Source organism: Panthera leo, chromosome B4 (genome assembly GCF_018350215.1).
Source record: "Panthera leo isolate Ple1 chromosome B4, P.leo_Ple1_pat1.1, whole genome shotgun sequence".
In the NCBI taxonomy this organism is placed as follows: domain Eukaryota; kingdom Metazoa; phylum Chordata; class Mammalia; order Carnivora; family Felidae; genus Panthera; species Panthera leo.
This window is the reverse complement of record NC_056685.1, coordinates 58,003,816-58,019,474: the sequence shown is the minus strand read 5'-3', so window position 1 is coordinate 58,019,474 and position 15,659 is coordinate 58,003,816. Positions and strand designations below refer to the sequence as shown.

General features: G+C 39.9%; 1 protein-coding gene across 1 annotated transcript in view; it reads left to right on the top strand.

The window, feature by feature from the left end:
• The first annotated feature begins 11,150 nt into the window (after positions 1-11,150).
• BCAT1 (branched chain amino acid transaminase 1) overlaps positions 11,151-15,659 on the top strand; it is a 102,151-nt gene continuing 97,642 nt past the window's right edge. The window contains exon 1 of the mRNA XM_042946078.1: positions 11,151-11,354. Within this exon, the coding sequence (XP_042802012.1) occupies positions 11,349-11,354 (6 nt within the window). The 5' untranslated portion in view covers positions 11,151-11,348. The remainder of the gene's footprint in view (positions 11,355-15,659) is intronic.

The following is a 15,659-nucleotide window of genomic DNA, read 5'->3' as shown; positions in this document are numbered from 1 at the left end:
CCCAATATGATAAAACTCACAATATATAGTATCCAGTAAATATTTATCAGGCATGCAAATAAATAAGAAAATATGACACAGGCACCTGGGTGGCTCAGTCAGTTAAGCGTCCAACTGATTTCGGCTCAGGTCATGATCTCATGGTTTGTGAGATGGAGCCCTGCGTAGGGCCTTGTGCCGATGGTGTGAAGCCTGCTTGGGATTCTCTGTCTCCACCCCTCCCCTACTCACATTCTCTTTCTCTCCCTCCCTCTCTCTCTCTCTCTCAAAATGAATAAATACACTTAAAAAAAAAAAAAAAGAAAATATGACCCATAATGAGGGGAATTAGCAACTATTAGAAATGGATCCAGAAGTGACAGTTTAGAATTCATAGGTGAGTATACTAAAACAGTTATTACAAAGTATATTTGTATTTTAGACTATATCTCATATGCTTGTGAAGGTAGAGGAAAACAGGCGTGTTAAGATATGGAAGTTATAAAAAAGACCCAAATAGAGGCACCGAGGTGACTCAGTTGGCTCAGCATCTGACTCTTGATTTCAGCTCAGGTCATGATCTTGTGGTTCACGAGTTTGTGCCCCACATGGGGCTCTGTGCTGACAGTGTAGAGCCTGTTTGGGATTCTCCTTCTCTCCCTCTCTCTCTGTCCCTCTCCTGCCCATGCTCTCTCTCTGTCTTTCAAAATAAATAAATAAACTTTAAAAAGTAAAAAAAAATAAAATAAAATTATAAGACAAATAAAATTATAAGAAAGAAAAATATAATGTCTGAGATGAAATACAGGCTAGATTAACAGCAGATTTGACACTAAAAAAAATACTACACATAAGATATAAAAACTATTGAAAATGACACAAACAAGAAAAGATTGGAAAATTAATGGAGTATCAGTTAGCTGGGGGACAACTTCAAGTGACCTATATTACATAAAATTTGACTTTCTGAAGAATTTAAGAGAGAAAGAATAGAAAAAATTTGAAAAAAAATTTCCAGATTTGATGAAAATTGTAAACCTATAGATCCAAGAAGCTCAAACAACTCCAAGCAAAAGAAACATGAGGAAAACTACATCAAGGCATATCAAAATCAAATTGTTTAAAAATAGTGATAAACACAATGTTAAAGGTAGCAAGACAAAAAGACATTACATATAGAAGGTCAAAAATAAGAATAACAGGAGATTCTCAATGAAAACAATGCAGGCAAGAAGACAATAGGGTAACGTCTATAAAATGTTAAAAGAAAAAAAAAAACCTGTCAATCAGAATTCTATATCCAGTGACAATATCTTTAAAAACATAGGCAAAATAAAGACTTTTTCAGACATACAAACCTAAAAGAATTCGTTACCAGCAGACCTGCCCTATAAGAAATGTTAAAAGAAATTCTTTAGGCAGAATTAAAGTAATACTTGGTGGAAAGCTGAATTTACACAGGTAAAGGAATATCACCAGAAATGGTGAATAAATTAGTAATAATTTTTTCTTAATTTAAAAATCATATTAAAAGATAACTGATTGTTTAAAGCCAAAATAACAACATATACAGAAATAGAATGTATGTCAATGATAGCACAAAGGCCAGGAAATTAAAAATGGAAGACTACTTTTGTAAGATTTTTATACCATACATGAAATAGTATAGTACAACTTAAAGATAGACTGTGATTAAAGATGTATACTAAAAATCCTAAAGCAATCAATAAAAAAAAATACGGGGTTCCTGGGTGTCTCAGTCAGTTAAACATCCAACTTTGGCTCAGTTTGTGATCTCACAGTTCATGGGTTCGAGCCCAGCATTAGGCTCTGTGCTGACAGCTTAGCCTGGAGCCTGGAGCCTGCTTCAGATTCTGTGTCTCCTTCTCTCTCTGCCCCTCCCCCACTCACACTTTGTCTCACTCTGTTTCTCAAAAATAATAAATAAATGTAAAAAAAAAAAAAAGAAAAGAAAAGCTACCACTAATAAGCAAATATAGGTATCACTAATAAGCAATTATAGGCATCACTAATAAACAATTCTAGGATACAAAATGGAGTCATGATAAATATTCATTTAATCCCCCCCCCCCCCCCCCCCCCGCCAAAAGTAGCAAAATAAGAGAAAAAGAACTAAGAACAGATGGGACAAATAGAAAATAAATAGCAAGATGGTAGATTTAAACACAACCATATTCATAATCATAATATATAAATGAGCTCATCAACTCACTTAAAGAGCAAATATTATCAGATTGGAGAAAAAGAGAGCCCTAAATGATAGACCAAGGCATAATATCCTAGATATGGAAAAATATGAAGACAAAGGAGAATCCCTAGGCAGGACTAGAGTGTATGTTAAACTTTATTTAACAAATATTTATTGAGGGCTTACTATATATGTCAAAAGGCTAAAAAGGTGGATAAAGTTGAAGAACAGGTTTACTATGTGTACCTGAGAAAACTGGAAGGATAGGGGGCTTTGTTTGGAGGATAATGTTTTCATAAAAATTTTAGAGGTCTAGTAGTTCTGGGAGATGAGAAAGTCTAGTTCAATTGTGTCAAACATCAGTATGCATATCAGTTGATTCAGGTGCTTTTTCAAACGCAAATGTTGCAGTCTTACCCCTACCCACCCCCCCAGCAGTTCTGATTCAGTAAATCTGGGATGGAGCCTGGGGTGAGCATCTTCAAAAGGAGTCAAGGGTATAAGTGTGTCCATGAATGGCTTACCTAGAGTAAAAATAAAGATTTTCTAGATACTTGGGTGTTAGTTCTCATTTGAAGATGGAAGAAAATGACGATTTTAAAAGGAGATGAAAGTTGTGTACCGTATAAGGAAGTCTTCAGGCGTTTTGAAATGGAAGGTCTGAGCAGGCTGTAAATGATATATGTGTTAAGAAGTCATATAAGAGAGTGTCTTGAGCCTAATTTCATGTGTTTTATTTTATTTTATTATTTTTTTAATTTTTAATAATGTTTATGTTTATTTTTGAGACAGAGAGACAGAGCATGAGTGGGGGAGAGGCAGAGAGAGAGAGAGGGAGACACAGAATCGGAAGCAGACTCCAGGCTCTGAGCTATCAGCACAGAGCTCAACGTGGGGTCGAACTCGTCCATCGTGAGATCATGACCTGAGCTGAAGTCGGATGCTCAACTGACTGAGCCACCCAGGCGCCCCTTGATGTATTTTAAACAAGATCTTTGGAACTTCCATAAAATGGTTTGGTTAAAGTAGAGAGTATTTGGGCAGTAGTGATTTAGTGAAGGTGCTTTATGGTATAAACATCCTACAGAATAATAAAAAACAAAACAAACATATTAGATGGGAGAAATTGAATGCCATAATAATAACTAATGTTTACTGAGTATTTACTATGTGCTAGGCACATTACTTTACATGTAATAGCTCTTTTGGTCTTCATGAAAATTGCAGGCTTTTTAATTCTCATTTTATAGGTAAGGAAAATAAGGTCAAGATAGATTAATATGTCCAGATGTCACACAGATAATAGTTAAGAGGCTACTGTCCAACCAGGAGATGATGAAGTTTGAAGTAAGGCATTCTAATGAGTGTTAAGAACAAAAGGCAAATTTGAGAAATAGTAAAGAGAAAAGTTTATGGAAATTATAAATGATGAAATTGGTGGAGAGTGAAGGAAAGATAGGATTTGAAGTTGACTGGCAATTGTTCGGGCTACCAGTTAAAGTATACTGTTACTAAGAAACATAGGAAATGCAAGGGGAGCCTACCAAGCATACAACGTATGGTAGGGGTGTGTGTGTGTGTGTGTGTGTGTGTGTGTGTGTGTGTTTGCTGAGAAAAGGATTTGAGAGTAAATATAAGTTAATTATACATAAGATAAGAATTTCCTACTGAGTTGGAGATGCCTTTGGGTCAAACACATGGGAAAACACATGGGAAATATGAGTAAAGAATTCTTGAAGCAAGTGGCACTGGACTGTAGATGTTACTGAAGCCAAAGAATACTTTCAGTGGTAGTAATAAAATACCTGACCAATAGCAGCAAGGCAATAAAGACATTTAATTATCTCTTAAGACAAATATTTTGAAGGTGGGCAATTCCAGGGTTGGCAAGGTGGCTCAACAGCCCAGGATCTCTCTCTGTTTTGCCATCTTCAATATATTGGTTTTTGATCTTGGGCGTGTCACTCATGGTTGCAGCATGGCTATTGGCAGCTCCCCGAAACATACATTTATAGACAACCTTTAAAATGAAGAAGGGAGGGGCGCCTGGGTGGCTCAGTCGGTTGGGCGTCCGACTTCGGCTCAGGTCATGATCTCACGGTTCGTGGGTTCAAGCCCCGCATCGGGCTCTGTGCTGACAGCTCAGAGCCTGGAGCCTGCTTCAGATTCTGTGTCTCCCTCTCTCTCTGACCTTCCCCTGTTCATGCTCTGTCTCTCTCTGTCTCAAAAATAAATAAACATTAACAAAAATTAAAAAAAAAAATGAAGAAGGGAATGGCACTGGCAAGGTCTCCTTGCCTGACTTTTTTGTTGTTTTTCTAATTAGAAGGTATGACCCTTCTTAGAAGCACTTAGATACCTCCCCTTAGGTCTCAGTGATTAGAACTTGATTCCTTGGTCCTCCCTGGCTCAAGAGAGTATGAGAAAATAGGTATAATGAAAAGTAAAATGAGGAGCACCTGGGTGGCTCAGTCAGTTGAGCATCTAACTCTTGATTTTGGCTCAGGTCATGATCACATAGTTTATGAAATAGAGCCCTGAGTCCAAGTCTGCACTGGCAGGACAGAGCATGCTTGGGATTTTCTCTCTCCCTCTACCTCTGTCCCTCCCCTGCTTATGTTCAATTTCTCAAAATAAATAAGTAAACTTAAAAAATAATAAAAGTCAAATAAGATTGTCATTACTGCCTTGGATTAATAATCATTCATCCCCCAGGACTAAGCATATTTTGTGCCTCTGCCCGAGGGGGCGGGGGGAGGGGGGAGAATCAGGGTTTTGTTCAAAGAAGAAAAGGAGGAAAATGGTCTTTTGGTAGTTTTGGATGAAGAGTAGATGAACTCACCCACAGAGAGCATTTAAAATTTTTTTAAAATTTATTTATTTTGAAAGAGAGAGAGAGAGAGGGAGAGAAACTGCCAGTGGGGGAGGGGCCGAAAGAGAAGGAGAGAGAAAGAATCTCAAGCAGGCTCCACGCTGGCAGTGCATAGCCTGACATGGGGCTCAAACTCACAAAACCATCAGATCATGACCTAAACTAAAACCAAGAATCGGACACTTAAACATCTGAACCGCTCAGGCGCCCCCCACAGACAGCATTTTCAATGAATGAGAAAAAAATGTTGAGAACAGACGATGAAAACCCAAGAGTGATCAATATGTAAAGAATTATTAAGAGGTAGAAGAGGATATGATGGGATTGAAGAGGAATAGTCTGAAAATGTCCACTCTCAGTTGAGAACCACAGGTCTATAGGGCCAGTCTTCAGGAAAGACTGTAAGAAGACAATACTAGGTGAAATGGATCTTGAAGACTGGATATCATTTGGGCAAGCAAGCTGGAGGGAAAGAAGTTCCAAGTAGTGTTATTTAAAAGCAAGGAGGGAAGATTTCAGATGTGCTTAGGCACACAGCATGTGTTCTAGTCTGGCTCATGTTAAAGCATATGAGTGCAAGTTACATTCTTTTGAGTAGGGGGAAAATCTAATCAGAACTGAGGGCTAGGAAGATTACTGGCCATCTGTGTGTTGGGTGGATTGGGGCAAGGAGAGATTGGAGGCAGGGATAACAATAATCCAGGGGAAAGGCATAATAAATGACTAAAGAAAGTAGGGCAATGAGAATGGGGACAGAGCAGGAAGGTTATAAGAGATCTTGTGGAGATGGAATTGGGAAGGCCTCGTGATAGTTGGATGTGGGAGGCTCATATCTTTCCCTCCTGCTTTAAAAGCTATCCATGATGGCATGAACTGTATTCAACTTTGGAGCCTGGATGACTGGAAGGTTGCTGATGGCATCAGCAGAAAGAAGGAAGACAAGACAAGCAGGTTTAAGAGGGAAGATTATGTGCTTGAATTTGGACCAACTGGCTTGAAGTAAAGGTGATGAACCAGATATGGGCCTTTGGAAATAAAGTTCTGGAGATCAGGAAATAGATTAAAATTAGAGGCATAGTTTTGTAAATTATCAGACTAGAAGTAACAGTTGAAATCACCTAGGAACAGAGTATAAAGCAAGGAGATTTAAGGTCAGATTCTGGTGGGATCATTATCTTGTCCACATCTAGAAGGCCTGAGGAAAAAAGAGTCGTGATCATAATTGAAAGAAAAGGACATGTCAGTAAGACTGGAGAAAGTCCAGAATAGCACAGTATCATGGAAGGGAAGGTTTTCAAGGAGAGAGTGGTCAGCTTTAAGAGTCAGGGTGGGAGGTGCCCTGAGAGACTGTAGAGAACTAGCAGGAAGATTTACAACATTCTTTCAAGAATTAGCTTATTTTTAAAAATCTGGAAGAGGGGCACCTGGCTGGTTCAGTTGGTAGAGCATACAACTCTCTATCTTGGGGTTGTAGGTTTGAGCCCCACTTGGGTGTAGAGATTATTTAAAAATAAAAATCTTAAAAAAAAAAAAAAAAAAGAACCTGGAAGAAAGATTCCATAAATTCTCCTCATATTTTTTTAAATTTTTTAAAATTTATGTAAATTCTATGTCACACATGGGGCTGGAACTCATGACCTCAAGATAAAGAGTCACATGTTCCACCAACTGAGCCAGCAAGGCACCCCAGATTTTTTCTTGGCTAATAAGTGATGTGTTTTTAATATTCCCGAATTTCTATTGTTGTACCTTCATTTTATATCCTTCACTTATTAGTCATGGAAAATGAGTAGCTGGTACTTGTTCTAAGGTGATTAGGATTGAAAGATTCATAGGAGATATGTGGGGCATACACAGGAAGCCTCTAATGCTGGGCACTGTGCATGTATTAACTTGTCTCTCTCTCTCTTATACTTCCAAATGAACTGCTCCTTTTTTTATATTAGTGATTAGAAAAAAATCAATCTGAGTTTCAGAGAGATTAAATAACCTGTGAAAGTTTGTACATTACAAATCAGTGCAACTGGGTATACAAATTCAGATCTGCATCTAAAGCCGGTGATTTTCCCCAATCTGTGTCATCCCTTTGTTTGATGATTATTTATTAAATAGCTCCTCAGTCTTCTCTTAACTTACTTTGGATGTTGCTCTAGGATTAGGCTTGAGTCCGATTTGTTCTTTGAGGGACCTAAATAAAGAATCAAACTAAGTGGCGCCTGGGTGGCGCAGTCGGTTAAGTGTCCGACTTCAGCCAGGTCACGATCTCGCGGTCCGTGAGTTTGAGCCCCGCGTCAGGCTCTGGGCTGATGGCTTGGAGCCTGTTTCCGATTCTGTGTCTCCCTCTCTCTCTGCCCCTCCCCCGTTCATGCTCTGTCTCTCTCTGTCCCGAAAATAAATAAAAAACGTTGAAAAAAAATTAAAAAAAAAGAATCAAACTAAGAAGAAAGTGTGAAGGAGTTGTAAAAACACTAATCTTTTTTTTCCCCCCTTTGGCCAGAAATAGTTTATCCAAAGATTATTGAGGTATTTAGTGGCAGCTGGATGTGAAGGCTGCTACTGCTTCCATGTCCAACAAGAACTCTTTGGATAATTACCTTTTCCTTCCTTGGCTATCACCACTCCTGGGCATAAGGGATCATCCAACTTGGTTTTCCCCTACATTTGATGGGGCAGCCAATGCTCTCTGATAAAGTGAGTCTAATTTTACATGAAGATTAGGTTCTAGAAGATGTACAGTAAGGCTAAAAATAGGTCCAGTGGGTGTAAAATGTCCTGGAAAACTTTATATATTTCCCATAAAGTACAATATAAATGATTTTTGAATATTTAATTTAATTTAATCCTCTTAAATTTACTATTTGCAATTTTAATTTGAATATTTAATTTTTTTGGTGTGTGTGTGTACATGTATGTAATGGGATATATATATATATATATATATATATATATATATATATATATATGAAATATAAAAAGATAGAACTTTGTAGTATTTTTCATTTGAGAAATAAAGAGAGGAATGATTTTGTTCCCCTAAATTGGTAGAGTGGAATTTTAGAGTACACTTCCCTCTACTCTTTATGACAGAAAACATCATTGCTTTCTGCTAACTTTTTCCCAAGTCCCAGGAACTGGGAAAATTTGTGAGTTTCCCTTCCTCTAGATAAGATTTAGTAAGAATCAGAAGAGAAATTCTGCAAGTAGTTGGTATATAATTTTCATAATGATAACAACAATAGACTGTTCAAACAGTGGTGACAAAAAGGAGTTGAGCTCTCTGGGGCTCTGAAATCAATCTCAAAGCTAGTGTGGGTATGTTAGAACTATTTTGTCTCTTCTTCAAGTATAGTTAAAGTCCCTGTCTACAGGTAAAGATATGAAATACATTAAGTTTGGAGAATTCAGCTGCCTTTAGTATCTTTTTTTTTTTTTTTAATGTTTATTTTTGAGAGAGAGAGAGAGAGAGAGAGAGACAGAGCACAAGTGGGGGAGGGGCAGAGAGAGAGGGAGACACAGAATCCGAAGCAAGCTCCAGGCCTTGAGCTGTCAGCACGGAGCCCCACCCAGGGCTCTAACCCACAAGATGCAAGATCATGACCTGAGACGAAGTCTGATGCTCAACCGACTGAGCCACCCAGGCACCCCTCGTATCTTTTAACTGTGACTTTCTTGAAGTGTAGTGCTGTTGGCAGAGTAACAATCTTGGTTGATGATGACCCTCTTCATTTGAAAAAAAACATTTTGGGTGTCTAGGAGGGAAGCTTTGGGAGAGTTTACATGTAGCAATGAGGGAGAACTGTGGGACCCTCCTCTCAACATTGGAGGGAAATGGGAGGGCAGACATAGCCAGATTGCTCTCATACTCTTCTGGATATGTTCATTCCCTAATTCCTCTTTCACTTCTACCTTCTTTTAAAGCTCTTTATATCACCTTCTCTCTTCCTCTATTGCTAACATCAAAAGAATCCTTAGGTAGTCATTGGATATAGAAGTCATTGACAGGCATGCTCTAGAATTGACACATTAATTAATTCTGGTCTAATGTCCTATCATGCTTTTTTCCCTTTTCATGCCCTATTTTCTCCTCTTAAATTTACTATTTGCAACTTGATTCTTAAAAGTAGTATGTTTATGGAGATAAAATTCATATATCATACAATTCATCTATTTAAAGTGTATAGTCCACTGGTTTTTAGTGTATTCACAGTTGTGCAATCATTACCACAATCCAATTTTAGAACATTTTAAAATTTATTTATTTTTTAAAATGTTTATTTATTAATTTATTTTTAATATTTGTTTCTGAGACAGAGACAGAGCATGAACAGGGGAGGGGCAGAGAGAGAGGGAGACACAGAATCTGAAACAGGCTCCAGGCTCTGAGCTGTCAGCACAGAACCCAACGCAGGGCTCGAACCCACAAACTGTGAGATCATGACCTGAGCCGAAGTCGGACGCTTATCCGACTAAGCCACCCAGGTGCCCCTAACTGTTTATTTTTGAGAGAAAGACATAAAGAGAGAGAGAGAGAGAGAGCTAGTGAGGGAGGGGCAGAGAGAGAGGGAGACAGAATCTAAAGCAGGCTCCATGCTCTGAGCTGTCAGCACAGAGACCCACGTGGGGTTTGAACTCACGAACCAGTGAGATCATGACCTGAGTTTAAGTCAAGTGCCACCTAACTGCCCCTAATTTTAGAACATTTTAATCACCCCAAGAAGAAATTCTGTACCCATTAGCCATCACTCCCCATTACCATTGGGAACAACCATCCATTTTCTAGACATTTCAGAAAAATGGAAATCATACAATATATGGTTATTTTTGACTGTCTTATTTCATGTCTTACAGTGTTTTCAAGGTTAATTCATGCCCTATGTAAGCATGAATCAGTAATTCATTTATTAACAAACGATATTTCATTGTGTAAATCAGTGCATGAACATTTTGCTACCTGGATTAATGTTTGTTTTCTGTTTCCCACGCTAAAATATGAATTCTATGAGCATGAGAACATTTTTGTTGTTTACTACTTTATGCCTAGTATTTTGCCCAGCATCTGACATGTAATAAGAGATCAATAAATTTGTTGAATGATTGAATCATGCATTCACCTAACCAACATTTGTTAAGCAGCCCCTACACACATTTTTGTTCAATACTGGGATCTGTCTTTACAAATCTCCTAATCTAATGAAGTACTATCTGTGCAAACACATAATTAAAAGAAAATTGAATTTAATAAAGGCTATGGATAAAGCACAGTGCACAGGTTCAAGTTTGCTTGAGAGACTCTGCAAAGACTTCCTAGCAAAGGTTTCATTTGAGATTGACAAAAATAGGACATTGCCATATTGACGGAGAGAACACCTCAACTAGAAGGGCCATTAAGCAAAGGCCAGGAGCCTGACCTGAGCCGCTGGGCATGGGAAAGTAGCAGTGCTGTATCTTTTGTGCTGCGGAGAGGGTCCCACAGAGGATGAACTGGGCCAGCAGGCAAGGCTCACATCAGAAAGAATTCTATATGCTCCCAGGATTAAGGATTATTCTTCCAGATACACAAGAAACTGGCAAAAAAAAAAAAAAAAAAAAAAAAAGGTTGTATCTGAGGGTGGGCCGTGGGACTAAAAATCAAGGATGGGAGAAGCCGAGGTTGGTAAACTTTTAAAAACCAGACACATGCTCTTTACATTAAAAACATACGTTTAAAATTTTCTGCTTTCGATGACGGGAATCCACCGTAGAATTCTGAACAGGACTTTCGGGAAAGTTACTTCGGGGATGGTGGGAAGTGAGGCGGGCGCGCAGCCAGCTCAGAGGGAGTGACAATCACGATCTATTCATTTCGTCCTTCTCCTTGGCATCCCCACACGCGGATGCACACTCACAGGCACTAACCGAGCGAGGGGTAACATGTGGAAACATGTCTGCAACACTGGCACCCCCCAGGAGTGAGGGACGAGGGCGGCTGGGGAGGGCGCTGGGTCTTACTCGCGGTGCTGGGAGTGACTCTACCCTCTGGGGGCGGTCTGGGGGAAACACAGCCTCGAGACTCTTCCTGCTGATGCAATCTGCTAGAGAGGGAGCCGGCGAGCTCCGCTGCGGGCGGACCAGTCAGCAATCTCGCCCGCCACGTGTGGCCGCCGCCGCGCCGGCCCGGTGCCCAGCCATTCATTCCCGCAGCCGCCGCCGCGCGCCCCGGTCGCCCGCGCCCGCGCAGCCCCAGAGCGCCTGGGACGCCCCGGGCTTGCCCTGCGCGCCGTTCCAGCGCTCTTCACGGCCCGCCGAACCATGAAGGTAACTGCTTACGATTCTGCCTGTGTTTTGCAAAAACGTGGGCATGGATTGAGGCTGCGATCCCGCAGAAGCACAGTTGGCAGAAAGGGGGCGGAAGAAAGACGAACGTGGTTCGTTTCCACGCAGACGTTTCGAGTACCTTCTTTGTCAGTGGTGGTTGGTCGACTGAAGTCTGATGCTCAGACCTTCCTTTTCTTTTCGAACTTCCTTCCTTTTCTTTTCGAACTTGCTCACAGGATGTCCCTCCTCAGGCTTTTTCACAGCCGCATTTGTGAACGGAGGTGGAAGACTGCTCGCCGCTCCCTCCCCTACCTGTTTTGAAGTTTGGGAAGGAAGAGGAAGCTTTTTTCAATCGTTAAGATGCATAGGAGGTGGGGGGTTTGGGGCACGAGGTCTTGGGGTGTCTCTGGCTGTAAACAGGGGTTTCCTGGTGGGTGTATGCAATGAAGGAGGGAGGTGCAGAAGCGGGGCACGAGGGTGGGAGAAGGGGGGAAAACCGTCTCATCGCTGTTAAAAAGCTGAAGGCTAGTCTTTGGCTGGTGGAAATTAAAGCTTCTACGAGTTACAGATCTTAGAAGCCTAAGGGCATTCTTTTATTAAACTGAGTGAGCGCCTTAATGGTTTTAATTCTTATGCTAATCAAGGGTAGTTAGCCTAGCTGCCTATTACTTCTGATGGTTTAGGTGTAGAAAAGAACACTGGTTAAGTGTTTTCCTGGTGTCTTATACGTTGGAAAACTTCCTTGAGGTTAAAAACAGAAGAGCAGCTTTTTAAAAGAGTGTAAAAGATGGGCACATAGCCCTGCCATCTGAATATATTGGAAGAGCTGTGCGACCTGAACTTTTAGGAGAAAGAAACCCACCTTTGAGCATTTTGAAGGAGGAAGATTGAAGTTACGGTTCTCAACTGCACTTACCCACAACCCGCCCCAATCTACAATTCCACTCTCAAGAAATAATATGTAAAAATGGTGCCTGTTTGGCCAAAAATTTCTACTGAGATTAAATAGGAACTGAGTGGAAACACTGTTCGGTGTTAAAAGGAGATCAGGCAAATGTGCCACAGTGACAAGATTTAGCAACCTTTTGCTTCCATAGTCAGATACTCTATTTCTGCGGTGCTCATTCCTGTCTCATTTCAACTGAAAAATACACTTTGATCACGTATGGGGTTAGGGATTAAAAGGTGAAAATTATGAGAATAAACACTCTTGCTTTTCTAGCTTTTCCCTGTCCTATGTGCAGCTGTCGTCTATTATGAATTTTTGTAAATTCATGGATATTCTAACATGAGTCCCCAAACTCCTACCTGTCCCTTTTACAAGGTAGTTTTATAACACAGGACACTAGAAGATATCCTCAAGTAGTCTCATATCTGTTTTTCTGATATCTTACTGAAATTGGGAAAGAAAAGATTGCTTTCTAGGCATGAGGTTCCTTCCGGTTTGTTTTTGTTATTTCAAAAATTTTTCACCGAAGTTTTGCTGTCATGATTATTATTATTATTATTTTTTTTACTGTTATTTGCCCATGGCACCAAGATAGGCTCTGTCTTTGGCACATTTTCCAGACGGGGCTCCCTTGCCTGGGAGCTTCTATTTTAAGATGGACACATGCAGCATGGGCAACCAAATAACGAAACTAGCATATACATTGAATAGGATGTGTCTAAGAATTGTAAGTACATATTATGATTTGCTGAACTAAGGTGGTGATTTAAGGAGCCACATATCTAAAGGGAAAGAGAGACAAGAGAAGTCATAGTCAGGGATGTGTGGGTAAGTGAAGGAAGTGAGAGGGTAGAGAGGGCTGTTTTGTGTGTGTGCAGGGGGCAGGTCCTGGGGCTTGGCAGGCAGAAGGGTTTACTTTTCAAATTCAGATGTGGCCCCTCAGGCAGAGCTCAGGGATGCGTAACCAGTTAAGCAGGCCTAACAAAAGGGCATTGGTAGCAACTGGTGGTGAGAAAAAAGGGAAAAGGGAGGGGAAAAAAAAAAGACAATAATTTGTTTTGGTTAATATTTCATTTAGTGACTTTCCATCACTTCATTTCATTTTAGAACTACAGGGAGAAAGGAAGGAAAATTAAGAAAATTTTCCATTTGTATGGAGGAATTTCTCTTGCTCAATCAGCTCATTGAACCGGGGAAGGTCTAATTATTTGAAGTGGGTTTAAAACCTTATGAAAAAAAGTTGAAAACAGTCATTTGATTATTACAGAGATTTGTGCTGAGACCGAAAACAAGTTAGGAGCTGCGTATTTCCCCCATTGTGCTCGTGAGTTTAGATTTTATCCCTCTGTTCAAGTCAGGACTTTTAGATCTGTAGGGAAGAAAAAATAATTTTTCCTCTACACCTTCTTAGGTTGTAAAACACAGATTAACAGGAGAAAAACAAAAAAAAGTTTAATCCCATGTGTACTTCCTGTATACATGTGAGATATCCAGGAAAAGTGAGTAACTCCACAAAATGGCCCAAGCTACCACCTTAAAATATCATCCTCAGCTAAAGACCAAGGAAAGATGTTGGGGAGCAGTGAGAGCGGGGGAGCCAGGTTGGGAAATTTTCAGGCAGAGCACAGTAAACAAGAGTAAGATTGCAGATTTAAATCAGTACTTTCTCCATTGGTAAGTTTTTAGAGATTTAGTTATCCTTTTCTTCAGAGAAGAGACACCCTGTACAGGGGAGGAGAGACTCCCTGAAAAATGGAGATTTCCCTCATAAATATGAATTTCTTTCAGAAAAGGGCAACTTCCACTCTGTTTTCTGAAATTGTCCTATGTCTGACACCTCTCAAAAATAACTGGTCCAAAGTAATTGTTATGCCAGAGGCATATTTTTAGCATGGTATATTCCACTTCCCTTGAGTTCTTTATTTCTAATATCAGGTTGTAAACCAGTGAACAGTTGGATAGTAGTGTTATTAATCTGAGAGGTCTGGGCTTATGAGTAGACTATTTCTGTGCATAAATGAAGAGTTGTTTCTAAACTCTGGCCAGCTTGAGTGTTGGGTTGGTTATATCTTTTGGGGTTTCAAATTGTCTGCTTCTTTGAATGGCCTCTTCTCCGTGGGTGTAGGAAGATGGAAATTAAGAGCTTTCTCTTTTTTCCTTTAGGCTTGGCAACGGCAACTCCTGTAAATAACAGATGCCACCCTGGGGAAACCCAGTGGAATGTTCATCCTTATGCCTAAGGGGATTTTGTTACCATATAATGGAGAGAATCTAGGACCTTCCATGATAGACATCATTATTTCAGGCATCCTCTGCTTTCTAAATGATACTAACATTCTTTCTGAGCACTGGAGGAAACTGGCTGCTCTGCTCACTTTACAGTTGTAAGTGTGGGCAGTCTTTGTGTTGTAACTTTATCCCCTCAACAGCTGTCCAAATGCTCTAAGCATTTATTATAACATATGGTAAACATTCCAACTGATAGGCTTTCCTGAGCCTCTGTAGCCCATTTGGTAATACATGTCATGGCCGTTCAACTAATGCCTCTGAAATTGGATTCTGTATAAATCAACTGAGACACAAATGTGAGGTGCAACTCAGATTTTTAAAATACTTCCAAATTAAGCATTTGGGATGCTCGGATTTATAAATACTACTTTGTCGATATTTGCAATCTTTATAAGATCTAGTCTGAGTCACACCATCAATGGTGAATGCAAAGCCAAAGCAGAATCAAGAACCCCAGCGTTCAAGTGCCAATTGCACCTATGCTTCTAATTAGTTCTCTTAAGTCCACAAGCTGCATAATATTACCTCTGCAAAATGAGCATTTATATTTTAAAAATAACTTAGAGGGGCGCCTGGGTGGCTCAGTCGGTTAAGCGTCCGACTTTGGCTCAGGTCATGATCTCGCGGTATGTGAGTTCCAGCCCCGCGTCGGGCTCTGTGCTGACTGCTCAGAGCCTGGAGCCTGTTTCAGATTCTGTGTCTCCCTCTCTCTCTGACCCTCTCCCGTTCATGCTCTGTCTCTCTCTGTCTTAAAAATAAATAAATTTAGAAAAAAAAATTTAAAAAAAAATTAAAAAAAAATAACTTAGAAATTAGATCACCTTATTAATGCAGCATAGCCCATCACATGAACATTTTTTTTCTCTTGTCATATTGGCTGTGCCTTTTTTTGTGAGAAAAGCTATTTTACACAACACTTCTTTTGTGTTCGGTGGCTAATGGGAGAAAGAAAATCTTAAAGAGATATTCAAGGTGCAAACATATAGAAAAAAGTTGAAAAGAGGGAACAGAGAAGACAAGCTAAGAAAAAACAAAAGAGGAAATTATATTACCACAAACAGTATTCC